The sequence below is a fragment of the Aythya fuligula genome, chromosome 5 (genome assembly GCF_009819795.1).
Source record: "Aythya fuligula isolate bAytFul2 chromosome 5, bAytFul2.pri, whole genome shotgun sequence".
NCBI classification, from domain to species: domain Eukaryota; kingdom Metazoa; phylum Chordata; class Aves; order Anseriformes; family Anatidae; genus Aythya; species Aythya fuligula.
The window spans coordinates 2812737-2827495 of NC_045563.1; the positions used below are offsets into that span (position 1 = coordinate 2812737).

Consider the following 14759-nt stretch of genomic DNA (forward strand, 5'->3'; position numbering starts at 1 on the left):
GATCTGGGGATTTTAAAAGCAAGGTATCAGTGACTTTTAACAGTAAGGACATTGATACACATCTTAGTTGACAGTATACAGGGAAAGGTGTCTAAATGTTCTCTCTTCTTCTATTTTGGCTTCTGCAGCATTTTGAAACAAAGCATCAAAACAGAGCTACTGAAATAGGCAAGGTATTGCAGTTTGGGTTTTATTTATGTTAAAAACTAACTAGTCATATTTCGAAGTAGAGTAACACGTTAACAAACCAATGTGTAGAACATGAATTCAGGGATCTAGATTTATTACACACTATAATGTATTTGTCCCGTTTTATGGTGACTATTTACTCTTTCCGCCAGTACAAGAAACTTACCTAATTTCACACAAATTAAAGAAATATCTAAAGGTTACGCTGGAGGGCAATAATACAGCTGGGGTTGTGTGGTGGGCAGAAGCAGCAGTCATCAGGTTGTTGCTTTAAGTACCTTTAATAATGGGTGTATTTTGTCCACAGGTAGCAGGAGAGGGTTTCTTCTTTTTCGTTTCTCTATAGCAGACTGCGCATCAGCAATCGCCCACTTGTCTATCGGGTGAGGAAATGTCTTTTGAACACGCTCCTGTCCAAACATAAGGAACACAATTAGATTAACCACAATAATCAAAGAGAAGTTAAAAAACAAAACAACAAATTACTTCCCCTGCAGTATAGCCAATTATCCTCCTCCTCAGAGCTTGCAACATGTTTTCCTAAGTATTCTCTCCTTCTTACCCAACTCAGCTTCACTCCTTGCAGTAACCCCAAACTTCCCTTCCCCAAGCACAAAGAACAAGAGCTGCAAGAAACCTCAGCGGAGACCAGAAGCCCAAAATACAAACAACACGAGGAAGTACTAAACAGCTCCCGATCTAAATGAAGAAAGCAAATTTTTATTGTTCCTATTTCGTAAAAGACCAGAACGTAACTCGCCCTGTATCAGATGAATTTTATGGCAGAAGCGAAAAGCAAGCGCAGGTAGGAGTTCATGATTCATGAAGGAGGCTGGCTGGAGCACTTTGGACTCCACAAGCCCGCACAAGAACAGCTTCCCTGCTGCATGGCCAGTCACAGCGGCTGCAGTTTACAGCCCACAATACCGCAGTAAACCGTATGCAATTTCCATTTTTATATAGGTTCGCACTTCCCCACCTGCTACAGGAACAGGTGAGATGATCCCCACCACAGAACAAACTGTTTTGGGCAGCAGTCCCACGCTAAACACGTGGAAAACCTCCCTCCTGCTTTCCACAGCATTCTCCGGGCTTCCTGCAGCAGCAGCAGCCCCTGAGAGCTGAGGAACGAAACGCGGCGAGAACAAGTCTAAACTCAGCGCTGATTACTGCTTCTTAAGGGACTGAGGAAAAACAGATTTATTAAGTTAAACAGCTATTGCATAACGAGCACAGAAGAAAAGTGAGTTGTCTTCCAGGACACTGCAACTGCCACGGCTCCATGATAGGTTAGCTACAGAATGAATCGAGAAAGATGGCGAAATTTATGCCTCCCTTTGATAAAAAGATTTTTGCGTGTATTCTGACATTTCACAGGAGGACTGAGGTCTTCCTAGTGGCAGCTTTTTAGTACCTGCACTTGGCCTTTCCATGTTCAGCTGTGCCAGCCGCCTGTGCCAGGCAAACGTGCTGGGACCTTTCTGGGACAGCAGCCTGAAGCTGCAGGCTGGTTGTACCAAGTGAACTTTCCTTGAGATGCTACCAGGAGATCACGAGTAAAATGTGGAATTCAGATGTCCTTCAACGAGTAACAAGGATCATGTGCATGAGGACTTCACTGGTTGCCAGCACTTTGTTGGGAACGATCTGAAGGGCTTTTACTATTTATAAAACATTTATGATTTGAGATTTTAGATCCTGCAAATACTTACGTTTAACATTATGCTCCGATAGTTCCCTTAACTCCAGGCTGTTATGTAAATAGCCGCATGATAAACTTTAGAGATCACAGCTCTCATGTTTTCTCCCAACAGCTAAAAACAGCCGAGGAGCAGAGCCAAAAGCCTTCACTTGGGGCTCTCAGATGCCTGCTGGCAGCGCAACCTCACCAACAAACCTTGACACTGAATTGAATTCTACTTCCCCTGCTCTGGAAGAGTCTGAATTTATTGATCAACAGAATAATAAAGTTTTGGGGAACGTGTTACTGCTGTTTAAACAGAACTCTGCAAGTTAAATAACTGCTGTATTGCCAAGTGCAACAATGTTTTATTGACCACAGCTTTAAAATGCCAGGTATATTTAAAATACAATAGACAGGATTTAGTGTCTGCTGTGACGTTCATATGCACAACTTGGAGAGCTGTCAGAAGACGGGGTGGATGGTGTGCAGCTTTCTACACAGTTATTTGTGGAGCATATACACGACCTAACAAAAAACAATTAATTCATACGTACACAGGGTATTTTATCATCTCGTGACTCAGAAGCACAAAATCATGGAGTTAGTGGGCAAAATAATCAGTGCTATCTCAAATTGTCCTGCGCACTGAAAGATTTATCAGCTGGGAAGTGGAGAAAGAACATGGGATTGCTCAACTTCACATCTGAGGTTCAAATCCAGACTCAAGGTAGTAACAATCCTGCGAGCTATTAGAGGACTATTAAACTTTACTTTTATTTTGTCGTACTGTAATCTTTATGCATCGGTATTACAAAATACATTAATCAGAAACCACAATTAATAATTAATGAATCGACTCAACGTTGAATAAAGGGTGATTATTGCATCTAATAAAAATCCGAATCTCCTCAGGCAATTATTTTGTAAACATTTATTTATTTATTTTCCAGGATGAACACTGAGAATGGTAGATGAGGACTTCACCCTGTTTCAGGCTGAAAACCCTGGACATATAGATTGCTGTAAAAGTAATACTCTGCAAAGCTATAATGGATCACAGCTCCATGAAAGCACTTTCTCCCTCCAGACTGTATACTGAGGCGTACTCCATTAAAGCTCTCATTTTCTAACTGATGACACAAAAGCAGACAGCTGCAATAATACAAGAGCCTCAGTGAGTTCAATAAAGTTCCAGGAACACCCAACTCTATTCCCTCAGCTGCACGATCCAGGCCTAACAACGGTAACCTTTCATTACAACATTTATTTTTTTCCATATATTAATGTCAAAGAGCAGGAAAAAAATCACAACCTCCTTTCAGTCTCACATCCAAGGTGCATTCAAGCAGCAGGAAAATCTTTCAGAACGTTCTGCATTTACAAAAACAATGCTGAAAGCATAAAACTCCACCGATTCAGAAATGGAATTTCCAATTAAACACACTAAGAAATTTGAATGCTATATAATCTTTTAGATAAGCAGTGTTACCAAGCTCTACTCTTCAGCTTCATCTTGCTTTAACTCTGACCTGCACTGGTCAGAATCTCTTTTCTCCCTCGGTTTCCCAGTATCTAGCCTTACCTCCACATCTTGGACAGTCCGTGGCTGAGCAATGCATAGCTTGTTTAGCAGCTGAAGTATCAACTCTTCAATGTAGTAGAGGGAATCTTCCTTTGCTGAAAGGTTTGGGTGAACCTGTTGCTGAACCTGTCCAAAAGAATTTAAGAAATTAAGCCTTTTTTTCATTCAGAAGCTGCACAGAAGGATGAATTGTAGTGAAAGCAGAGTACCCCTGGCTTGTCCTGCTGCAAATGTGCATGCTTCCAGCAATTCCCCCCAAGTTTTCCAGGGCTGTTAGGATGACAATTCCTACTGCTGCAATGTTGGTGCCTCTATTCCATTTAAATCTGTTTAGCTTTTATGGCCAGGACGAAATTTTAAGCCCAGGCAGATTTCTGCTAAAGATGCACTGCAAACCAGCCCTGTAAGTAATTCCACAGTTACTCAGCCACAGAATGAGTAAGAAACAATTATTCCTAACCCTACCAATGAGTACTGGGTGATTTGTGAACAGAGGAGGAGCATGGACAGGAAAAGACTTAACAAGCAAGGAAACCAGGGAAGGAGCTAACCGGGTTGGCAGGGAGCTGAACCAAGGCACTCTTAAAACCTGTGGCAATAAAAAGCCATGGCCACAACGCTGGGCAAGGGCTGCAACAGCTCTCTGAGATGCCTGAGAACTGGAAAATGAACTAGAAAATGAACTGAAATGGACATGAAACATTGTCTGAGGCATGAGAAAGAGACATGAAATACCTCCAGCAAGGAGGGAGACCTTACAACAAAACCCAACACCCTCGGGAGTTAGCCTATACACTCAGCTTTCCCTGGCAGCATCTCAGTCAGGAAAGGGCTAACTCCATCTTTAACTGCAGCCAAAAGATTCAGAAATGCAATCCAGGGAAATTCCCTACTTTCCCCAAAACAAATTATATGTTAATCACTTCAAAAAAAGAATCGTACATACCCACGCCGCCATTACTCTGTCCGTGGTTTCGAGCACAAGACAAAATGTTTTGGTGGTTTCTCAGGAGAAGACATCTTGGGGTCAACCTCTGCTCCTCTGAAACCCATCCCTCCATAGACCATGGGCGAGTCCACAAACGGAGGGGCTCAGGGGGCTTCCTCCAAGTTAAGCAACTAATAATTTCACAGCAGTACGCTCAGGGCACTCCGTTTGCAGCCTGAAGGTCTCGGGGATGGGTAGCACAGACGGGGAGGACATCTCAGGGGAGCAGAGGGAGACAACAAAAATGTGAAGGCTGCCCTGGTGCTGTAACGGAGCTGATAATCAGGGTAACGTGCTGTGGTGGTGTAAGGGATGGCCGAATGCGTGGGCTCCTGTGCAATGCCCTGGGAAATCTGCCCGGCCAGGTAACAAGGCATGCTTCTAGGGCTCGGTTCTGCCCTGGCACCCTTCCTCCAAAACCACAAGTGAAGACTTGCATTACCAAGGCAGCTGTGAGCTGAGAGCAGGGAGCACAGCCGCTGCTTCCAATGCAGTCACCCAGTTCTGTCACAGTTGTATGGACCTCCAGGCATCATTTATTTTTCTGCACCTCAACTACGAATAGTTTTTGGCTTCGTTTAGCTGTTGTGCGGCTGAACACAAGATCTGATACTACTAAAGAAAAAAATAAACTCAAGAAAGCCCAAAGCACCCTGAAAACACTCGCTGCACGCTGCGGGTTTTCAGTAATCCAGGAACATTTCACGGTCTTCCTGCACACGAGCTGAACTCACAAAACAATGGAAAACCAGGAAATCAGGCGAAGGTCCTGCCACACATCCCTCTGCAGAGCGTTACCACAGCAGAAGCACTGGCTACCTCGCTGGGAAATAAGCAGAAATGACATTTTCCACACAATAACCCTCGAAGATTCTCCACGGAAATGACAAGAGGAGCTGGAAGATGAGGAAGGGAAGCTGGGCTCCCTGAAGAGCAGAAGGAAAACTTCCCATGCTGACCGCAGCCAGCCTCCTCCTCTCACAAGGGGCACTCGGCTTCAAAATGCAAGCTGGTGCCACGAGGAAAATGACTTGACTTCAGTTTGTGAGTCTGAACAAAACAATTTGATCGTGAGACACGGGCAAACCAAAGAGACAGCTCGGGAAGCTGTGCACCAGCCATGCAAATCAGAGGCTGCTGCCTCAAAACAGGACTTATTTTTACGGAATTCATCTAAAACCTGAGTGAAAGAAGCAAAAAAATAAGGAGAGGAAGTTTGATAAAGCACTGAACGTAGGGAAAAAAGCAGGAAGAATTACTGGGGGCGGATTTCTTACAGAAGGTACGTTCACTGATTTCAGGTCCAGGCTGAAATACCTGAGCATGCCACGTTAGCTGGCCTGGAACAATGCACCAGAGCTAACAATTTTGATTGAACTTGGAACTGTTTCCTTTAAGGGTCAAAACTCTTAAAAGCAGGCGTTGCACTAACCAGCGAGAACCCCGCTGCAAGAAATCTGAGCAGAAGCTATCAGGGAAACAAGATTCTTTTTAACCCATTTTCTCTCTGAAACGATCCAAGCAGAAACCTTGAGGTCACTAAAGAGGGAGGTGAAGATCAGTGAGACCAGGTTTGTTTTACTGTCGTTCCTTTGTGATTATTCCCTACTACTCCCAGAAGCAAAGCACCAGGTAGAAGCCCTGTAAGCGAGGTATTTAAACATGGCCCTAAGGCCTTTCTGGGGGACATGCCCCTATTTTAGGTGGGAGCTCCCACACAGCTCCTTCCCTCGCTCCTCCTCTTCACCTCTCCCTACCCCTCCACCCCCCACCTCTTGCATATTTGATGATAATCCAGCCTTCACGGGTAAACTGAGATCCTACCCCTCGCTCCCAGGCAGCTCCTGCGCCGCGCCACGACAGCTTGCAGAGGAAACAGGCAGCCCCAGAGATGAAGTCAGGCTCAAAATTCCTTCTCGGTGAGATTTTAATAATCCCTACAGCCCCTCAGGAAGAAGTGTGTTAAGACAAGGACGAAAGCTTTTCAAGGAGACAACCAGCAGCATCAGGACGGGAAACAAACTGATCTTACTTTTTAGGACCACTACAGGGGCAGCAAGCTGAATTTTGACCCACGGGAGCTCTGGCCTGAAGTCTGAATCTCAGTGATATCGGGACTTGGAGAAATTCTGAAGTGCTGAGTATTAAAGCAAGGGCCAAAATGTTGCATCTGAAACTGCAAAAAGCTGAGGAAAAGATATCAGTCAAAACTGCAACTTCTTTTTAGCCTGTACTACAGAGACAAACCTGCAGTTTGCTGCCTAAATATATTTTTACATAATGCACTTATTTTGGTAGTAAAGCTACCAAAACACATTCCGAAAGCTCCACTTGTTCCACAGAAAGAACACGTGCAAACCAAGAGGTTGTTCTTAAAAAACAAAACAGAAAAACAACCCACCCCAGGACACACATATCAAGTCTGTAGGCAGCACAGCGCACCAAAGCCGTACGCTGTCATCTTCCTGAAATACCAGATGACGACGTCCCACTCCTCTACCTATACTCAAAACAAACCTACAGTTTCAGAAGGCAAAACTCCAGCACGAACAGAAGTTTCAGAACAAGAAGTCTCTAAAAAATGCCACCACAAAAACCATTAGCACAATTTTGACACTTCTAAGCCCCCTGCACTACCAGGACGGTTTCATAAATTGCACATTAAAGTTGTAAACTATTTGTAACAGAAATTACTCACTCCCCGTGTCCCACAGTGACTGATTTCAACTTCAGAATGATTTATATTTGGACTTGCCTCGTCCAAACACAGCGATACCAGATCAGAGGAGGTGTAAGACTTCGCAAGGCTGTTTGTTTACTCGAGGAACGTAGCATATACGTTTGGGAGCAAGAAAAATAATTAGTGTATAGAAGTTCAATGTTTACTGTCAGGCGCTGGTTACAGCCTTGCCAGCACTTGTCAGTATTTCTGTGCGCTGTGTCCAAGGTGATGAAAACACCCCCCAGCCAAGGAAAGTAGCTCTGGGCCTGCCTTGTACCAGGATGTTGAAAGCTAGCTAGAAGAAAAAAGGAATTGGACAAATGTTTCTTTTTAGATTGGGTTTTTGTTCCTTCTCATCTTGTCTAATGATAACACCAAGCATTAAAAGCAGAAAACAGCTGCTCTGAAGGTGTTTTTAATCCCTTAGTCAGGGTGATTTACCATCACACGCCAGGGGATGAGGGGAACCAGCTTCGAGGCCTCTGCTGCTCTTAATTACTGAAAAACGACAGCACCAGCACTCCCAATTCCCAGGCGTAATCGCGGGCATTTAGAAAGAAACCCAAAGATTTTGAGACTTGAAGAGACACGCCAAATAAAAATGCAATATCGACTTTTTAAAGCTAACTGTGCTGCTTCCTAACCCCGTGCCCAGCACAGCAGTCCCCAGACCGCCCCTGTCTCTCACACCCGATTCTAACAGCTGCTGCCAGAGGCAGGGCACGAAGTCAGCCAGGGAGTAAGCCAGGACTGAACAGACGGCAGCATTTCAGCTTTTTCACTGCAATTCGAGATGTTTGCTGCTACCAAAACGAGGCATCCGCTGCGTTCGAGTCCAGAGCTCAGCATCTGCCCACAGCCCACCCGTGCCCGCTGCACAGAGGTATTTCCTCCGGCAGTTCTCCTGCTGGCACTTCCCTCTGCTCTGTCCGCTCTCCTCCACACCTCATGTTTTGTTTCTGACAGCTTCACGCTCGCTGCTTTCCCACCCCAGCACTCGACCTCCTTTCTCTATCCGACCGCGTCCTTTTATGCAGAGGGTCAAGCAGAAATTGAAATGTGCATGCTCGTACACACACCAACACTTGTATCTTAAAAATGGATGGAAAATTAAACACCTCGATTTTATCCACCCAGTTAAAATGCTTTCTTTAAATCGAGATAAACCCCAAGTGAGCTAGGCACAGCCTCTGCCCCACGATATGGGAGGAAAAGAGCAGAGCCAGTGCAAGACCGGTGTGCAGACATCTGTGATGCCAGCTCTGTAACTCTCGCAGATATTTCAGGCAGGGAATATCCCCCCCAGGAAGGGGCTGCTCCACTCCGCACCCTGCAGCTTTGCTTTGTGTCCTCCCCAGCACCAACAGCTCGCTCAGACCAAACCACGAGCACATCTGCAACTTTTCACGCAGGTCATTCGAAGGCTTATAAATAAATCCATGAGCAGCACGGGGCAGCAGAGCTCAGAGATAGCGGGGTGAGGTTTGAGATGGTATTTGAAGGTAAGAGGACTGCCACGGAGATGTCACGAGAAAGGATAAATGGTGATAAAGGATAAATGGTGATAAACAAAGGAAAGGAAAAAAGAACAAAGCTTAAACCTGGAGATGGGGAAGACCAGCAGAGTCGTTTCTCTAAGAGCCATGTGGTCACTAAAATGCCATCCAAAAAGCACGCCAAGTGTCAGGAGGATGAAGAGGATGTAGAAACAGGAAAGCAAGCTGTGCCCTGAGCAGTGCTCGGTGTGTTTCTGACACGAGAAGCCCCTGCCCTCCAGGAACAGCGGCAGCTCACCAGGAAAGCCTGGCAGAAACAGCCCCTGGTAATCACAGAGGCAAACTGCAGGCTGGGCAGCTTCTGAGGACATCAGATAATGCTCACACTACGTGAAGAAATCAGGATGTGAAAAACTAAAGATACCAGACAAATACTGAACCTGGTGACGCAGTTCACTCCGAATACGCGCAAAATCCATGAGGAGAGAGAAGGAGAGGAGAAGATGCTGCTCAGCTGCTTGTTTTGGGCTTCAGCATGCGGTGGGACACGGGCAGGGATGAGGTTTAGAGGTTGCTTGGAGCTGTAGGAGGCATGGAAAAAGTGCTGAGGGCAACTGTGGGGCAGTTCTGCTTTGGCTGGAGGGCTCAAAGGGCCGGGGGCTGAGCCCAACTCCCCCAGCACGCAGTGCCCAAGGGGCAAACGACCAAAGGCGAGGGGAGAAAGGCACAAGGACGAGGTTGGGCACGCAGCAAGCAGCCCGGGGCTGTTCTGCTGGAGGAAGAGTTCCCCCAGCTGCTGCCAAATACAAGGACGCTCTTCCTTCTACTCATCTGTGCCTCGGATCTACAGCTCCCTCCACCTCGTGCCGCTGCCTGAGGAGTTATTCTGCTCCTTTGTGCCAACTGCAAAACCCAGCGACAGGATTTAGGTTGAACGATGCAACAGCGAGGAGAAAAAGGCATGAGAAAGAGATGTAAGTAGAGGAACCAGTCCCTTTGGTTCCTAATGTTATTTAGGATAGTGAATATTGATGCAGCAACAAAAATCAGTCTGCTCACAAATAAGGGACCAAAAGCAACCTACAGAGATACCCAACCACTACCAGGGACATGAAAGGCCTGGAGGAATTAGCCCATTATTTAACAAGGGCTTGGTGGCTAGCACTTCACAGGGACTCAGTGTTCCTTTCTGCACCTCCTCCATCCTCTTCTCCATTGTGAGCATGCCCTGCAGAATTGTTCAGGTGTGTGCATTTCACAGATAATTTCTATTTAAGCATCGCCATCACTGCCCTGGTTCGGCACTCTCCCAGGCGGAATGGCGCTGAGGCACTTGTGTTTGCAAAAGTCCAGGTTTCAGAGCACAAATAATGATATTTATTAGAAGCTCAGTGACCTAACAGCCCTCAAAACCAAATATCCCTATTATTTTAAAGCGTCGTAACATGGGAAGAGATATCGCTGTTGAAATTACAACGCATTAAATAATAGTGCCCTGAAATGGAATAATAAGGTGTTAAATAATTCTAACCCAAGGCGGCCTGACCCTGTGATGGAAAATGTGTGGTGAAGTGCACTTGGCAGGGAGGGAAGCGGGGCAGCCCCTGCAGGTACCCAAGCACGGATGGACACCCTGACCACGCTGCCTTGCACGAGAGCAGGGGCACCAGGCTCAGTTCCCCGGGGTTTCACAGCAGTGCGAAGCGCCAGAGCACCGTAAACTCCAGAAATGTCCTCAGCGAGGTCTTTTGTAGTTCTGAACACAGCACTTGCTAAGAATAAACCCTTTAGTCATGCTCTAGAAATCCGATGAGTGCTCCAGAGCAATGGTGGGATTGTTTTAGAACATGCAAGCAGTGCACAGAGCCCCGGTTACACGTGTAGCGCCCGCAGCCGGGGCAGCGTTAATTGCTTAATGGTTTCTGGGTGTGCTGAGGGAGAGAATCAACACAACAAGGCCTGGGAGATGCTCCTGAATTTGATTTAGAGAAATCCAACAAACAAAGCAATTGACTACACAGCTCTTTGTTTACAAAATGAGATTTTTAATTTGCCACTGGATTTGTAAAAGCATGCACAAATGCTAATGCGTGTTGGGAAAGCAGTATTTTAGGGCAAATAAATCCCCGTATACACGTCATTACGCATCCTTTTCAAAAATGCCTAATACTTCTAAGGAGTCACCTGTTTCATCCTGAACACTTGCTCTAAATAACTGGAATAAAACTTTATTCCAGGTAGCAATTGAAGATATCTGGCATTAATAAGTTTTCAATCCCAAAAAACTTTTACACAGTGCACATCTGGTATATTAAAACTGATAATTTATAGGTTGGTGGGAGCTACATGCTCAGCTGTTACCACTCAGACTCATGCTTCATTGCTCAGGGTCCCCCAAAATCCCAGCCTAAAATTAACAGATCGGACATCAAAAGACTGGTATCACCTTGGGAAGTCATTTCAGCTCTGGCCAGCTTCATCTGGAAGCCAGCTGACAACCAGCAAGGACAAGATTTGGCACCACATCTGTACGAGGCAGCAGGGTTACAAAGCTGCAATGCCAACTTCAGACACACGTGTCACAATTTGACATCTTCCTCCTCAAAGCCCATCGGGCTTTGAAAAAAAAACAAACAACAAAACAGAACATACCCAAACACTCGAAAGCAAAAGCAAACCCCACGACCAAAACCAAACCACCCCAAACAACAAAAACCTGCGTGGAAAGGGAGAGAGCAAACCCTCGAGCATCGCCTTCTCCTCCAGCATCCTCTGAACAGGGAATCTCCCCCGGGAGGGATCTCTGTCCCATGGGCTGCGGGGGGAGCAGGGAAGACCCTTGTAGAGCAGCAGCGATGCTGGTGCCCACCAGCACCAACCTGCCGAGGGTTTGGTGTGAACCCAGTGCTGGCAGGGAGCTCGAAACGTGCACAGTACTGCTGCAGCAGCATCCTGCAGGCTGCTGGAGGTATTTGACAGGCATCCTGACCCTTTAATTCCTCACGTCAGCTCCCAGGTTAAACAACTTCCCAAAGCTCAGCCCATAAACGTGTTTTACTCACTACAAACTGCACTTCTAGGAACTATAACGCAAGCAAGCAAAAAACCATTGTGTTTTTTTCTGAATCGTTTACTTTGACAGCACTTTTAAAACGAGTTCCATTATGTTCACTTCCTACTTAGGTTTCCAGCACAGCAACAGATGAACATAAAATGCTTCAGAGTAAGGACGTGCTTGTAAATCTACCAGCTGGAAAAGAGTGAATACATCAAACTACTGGAAAAGATTCAACTTAACTAGATTCTAAGGTACCAATGCTAGCAATGTGATGATTTAAATGGAAAAGAACTAAAAAGGTAAACCAAAAAATCTGTTTTAATGATGTCCTTCTGTTTAACTTTATTTATTTATTTTTTCTCCATAAGAAGAGTCCCACTGGTGGGCATGATTTGGCACTCTTTAGCATCTTAAGGATCTCTACCTGCCTACATGCACGCAGAGCATTGTTCAAAAGACAGATTCTCACATTAGTTCTTTAATACGTTAAAAAAAAGGTATTTCAACAGTTTATTTTTTCCATTTGTCAAGTCAGCTGCATAGAATTAAATGCAAGTGCAAGAGTTTAGAAGTGTTTTGATAAGAAGCGACCTTAAAACTAGCTGAATGCAAAAAGAGCCGAGCTCCTCAAAGCAGGTTGTGGACTTAAAGCTCAAGCAGCAAGGAAATATTCCTGGTGTTGGTGAACTGTACTGACCCGTTATCCAGCCCCACTTCTTTCTCTGTTTTAGGGCTAAGATTCCTCATACCTTAACACACAACGGAAAACAAAATCTTTCCTCTTTTTCTGTTCCCAGTTTCTCAAGAAGTGTTCATTTCAAAAAAAAAAAAAAAAAAAAAAAAAAAGCCAAACAAAACAAATTTTCAGAAATGGGAAATAAAACGTTATCTCTGCCCCTGCAGCATCGGTTACTGTGATGAAAGAGCAGTTCAGAAGTTCAGCTAACTCTGATTCCAGGTATTTAACTAAAAAGCTTCCGGAGCTTTTAACGGGACTTTAAAATTTTCATCACAAAAGCATGCTGCTTGGCAGGATTGTATCTAAACAGGCTGATGTGCAGATTTTTCAAACCTACACAGAATTACCTTGCAGTAATTGAATACTGTAATAAGTTTGTAAGCTCAGAAACTAACAGGCTGGGGCTTTATGCACACAGGGAGCTCCGTGCAAGTTTTCGGCAAGCCTGCAAATAACGGGAGCGCTCTCATCTCATTACCAAAGTGAAAGTGCAAGACGTAAACAAAACAATAACTCATGCATTTGCTAAAATAGCCCGGTTTAAAAAATCCCCAGCGCCGGTATCAGGGCATTCCATCTTCTAAACAGGATTTTCAAACTGGCTTTCTCCCCGAAACTGGAACAATGACACGATTTTGTTTTGACTCACTGATACTGCCCGTCCATAGGCGAAATGCATGTTACGGTACGATTGCTTCACGCCAAAGGGTGGGTACTGCAGACAAGGAAACTTTCCCAGGAGGAAAAAGATTATCTATAAGCAATTATCAATTTTTACAAGCAGTTACTGGTATCAAAAAATCATTTTCCCTGCTAGGAAAGTAAGACCCTGCCCTATTTCTTTTGCTCCAAACGAAATGTACAGAGAGAGAATCAGCCAGAGTGATGTCAATCCTGTGACTTTAACGTTTTTTGGTGTTGTATAGCAAAAATAAACGGTAAGGATGTGAAATCCTTTGGGCCAAGCTGATGGAGCCAGTGAGTGCCGGGGGCAGGCTTGGTGCTTCGTGTGGCAAAATCCCACCTCAGGACCCTTCAGGCAGGTGCCGAGAGGTTTTTTAGGCCAGCCAGCGGACTACTGGGCTGCATTTTAACACCCCTGACCCTTCAGCAAATCCTGCTCCTTATTTTTGAGGGGAGCAGGCACCTCCCCAAGCCTTACCCAGCCCCTCAGCGATGGGCAGGGGCTGCCCAGCTCCACAAATCGCCTCATGAAGGGGAAAACCCCCCCGGGGGGGGAGCTTCCCACAGCGGGTACCCCCCTCAGGGGGCATTTTTTCCTCACAAAACCGGGGGCTGCCCCCAGGAGCCTCCCCCTCACCCCCTTCAGGGGGGACACCGGCACCAAGCGGCTGAGGGCCTGGGGGGGGGAGTTTCGGGGCAGGTGTCGCCGGTGGCGGCTTGGGACTGACCTTGCGCAGGGCGGGCACGAAGAGCCCCCGCCATTTCGGGCCGTTCTCCTCGCTGAAGAAGTCGTAGGGCTGCGGCGGCGGCTGCATGGCGCCCGCCGGCGGCTCCTCCGCATCGGGCCCGCCCGTCCCCACCGAGGAGGAGGAGGAGGAGGAGGAAGAAGAAGAAGAAGAAGAAGAAAAGAAGAAGAAAGGCGCCGCTCCTCAGCTCCGGGCCGCCGGCGGCTGGCCGCTCACCCCCCCGCCCCGGCGGCCATCACATCCGGCACGGGAGGGGCCGGGCCCGAAGCCGCTCGCCGGGCGCTGACGGGGCGGCGGCTGAGGCGCCCTGAGCCCCGCTCGCTGCGGGCCCGCTGCTGCCGCCGCCCTCCCCGCGCATGCGCCAACGCCGCCATTTTGGGCCCCCCCCCCCCCCCCCCCGCCTCCTTCCCCGTCAGTAGCGGGCAGCCCCCAGGGGGCGGCCGGGCTGAGGGGGGGTGAAGGGCGCCGCCATCCCGAAATCGCCTCAGGGATCAGGCGGCGCGGCTCTGTGCCAACCTCGGGGGTTTTCTTCGTGCTCCAGGATGTCCCATCCGCTGTCTGAAGGCAGCGTAGTTGGAGTTTTGTGTGCCCCTCACGCCCTATGCACCCCTCATGGCTTACGTACCCTCATACCTTACGTATCCAAACCGCCCCCCCCGCCCTTTTAGGGCTTATCTACAAAGTTATTCCAAAAGGGATTCATTAAATCAGAATTAAATCAGAATTAAAAGTGCCTTTCTGCCTTGTTAGGGTAGGTTTCCCGGAGGACTTAGGTGCCTGCTGAGGTACTGACAGCTCCCTTTGCTCTGTGGGATCCCAGCCTTCCCGCTGCATCAGGACAGCCAGGGAAGTTTTCAACAAAATGGTTATT

At 46.9% G+C, this 14759-nt stretch overlaps 1 protein-coding gene across 1 annotated transcript in view; it reads right to left on the reverse strand.

Annotated features, from left to right (window-relative positions):
• Positions 1-14171, reverse strand: part of SOS2 (SOS Ras/Rho guanine nucleotide exchange factor 2) — a 52365-nt gene extending 38194 nt beyond the window's left edge. Inside the window, exons 1-3 of the mRNA XM_032188345.1 lie at positions 13871-14171; positions 3456-3581; positions 468-599 (exon numbers count right to left, since the gene is read on the reverse strand). Of these exons, the coding sequence (XP_032044236.1) occupies positions 468-599; positions 3456-3581; positions 13871-13957 (345 nt within the window). The 5' untranslated portion in view covers positions 13958-14171. The remainder of the gene's footprint in view (positions 1-467; positions 600-3455; positions 3582-13870) is intronic.
• Positions 14172-14759: the final 588 nt, after the last annotated feature.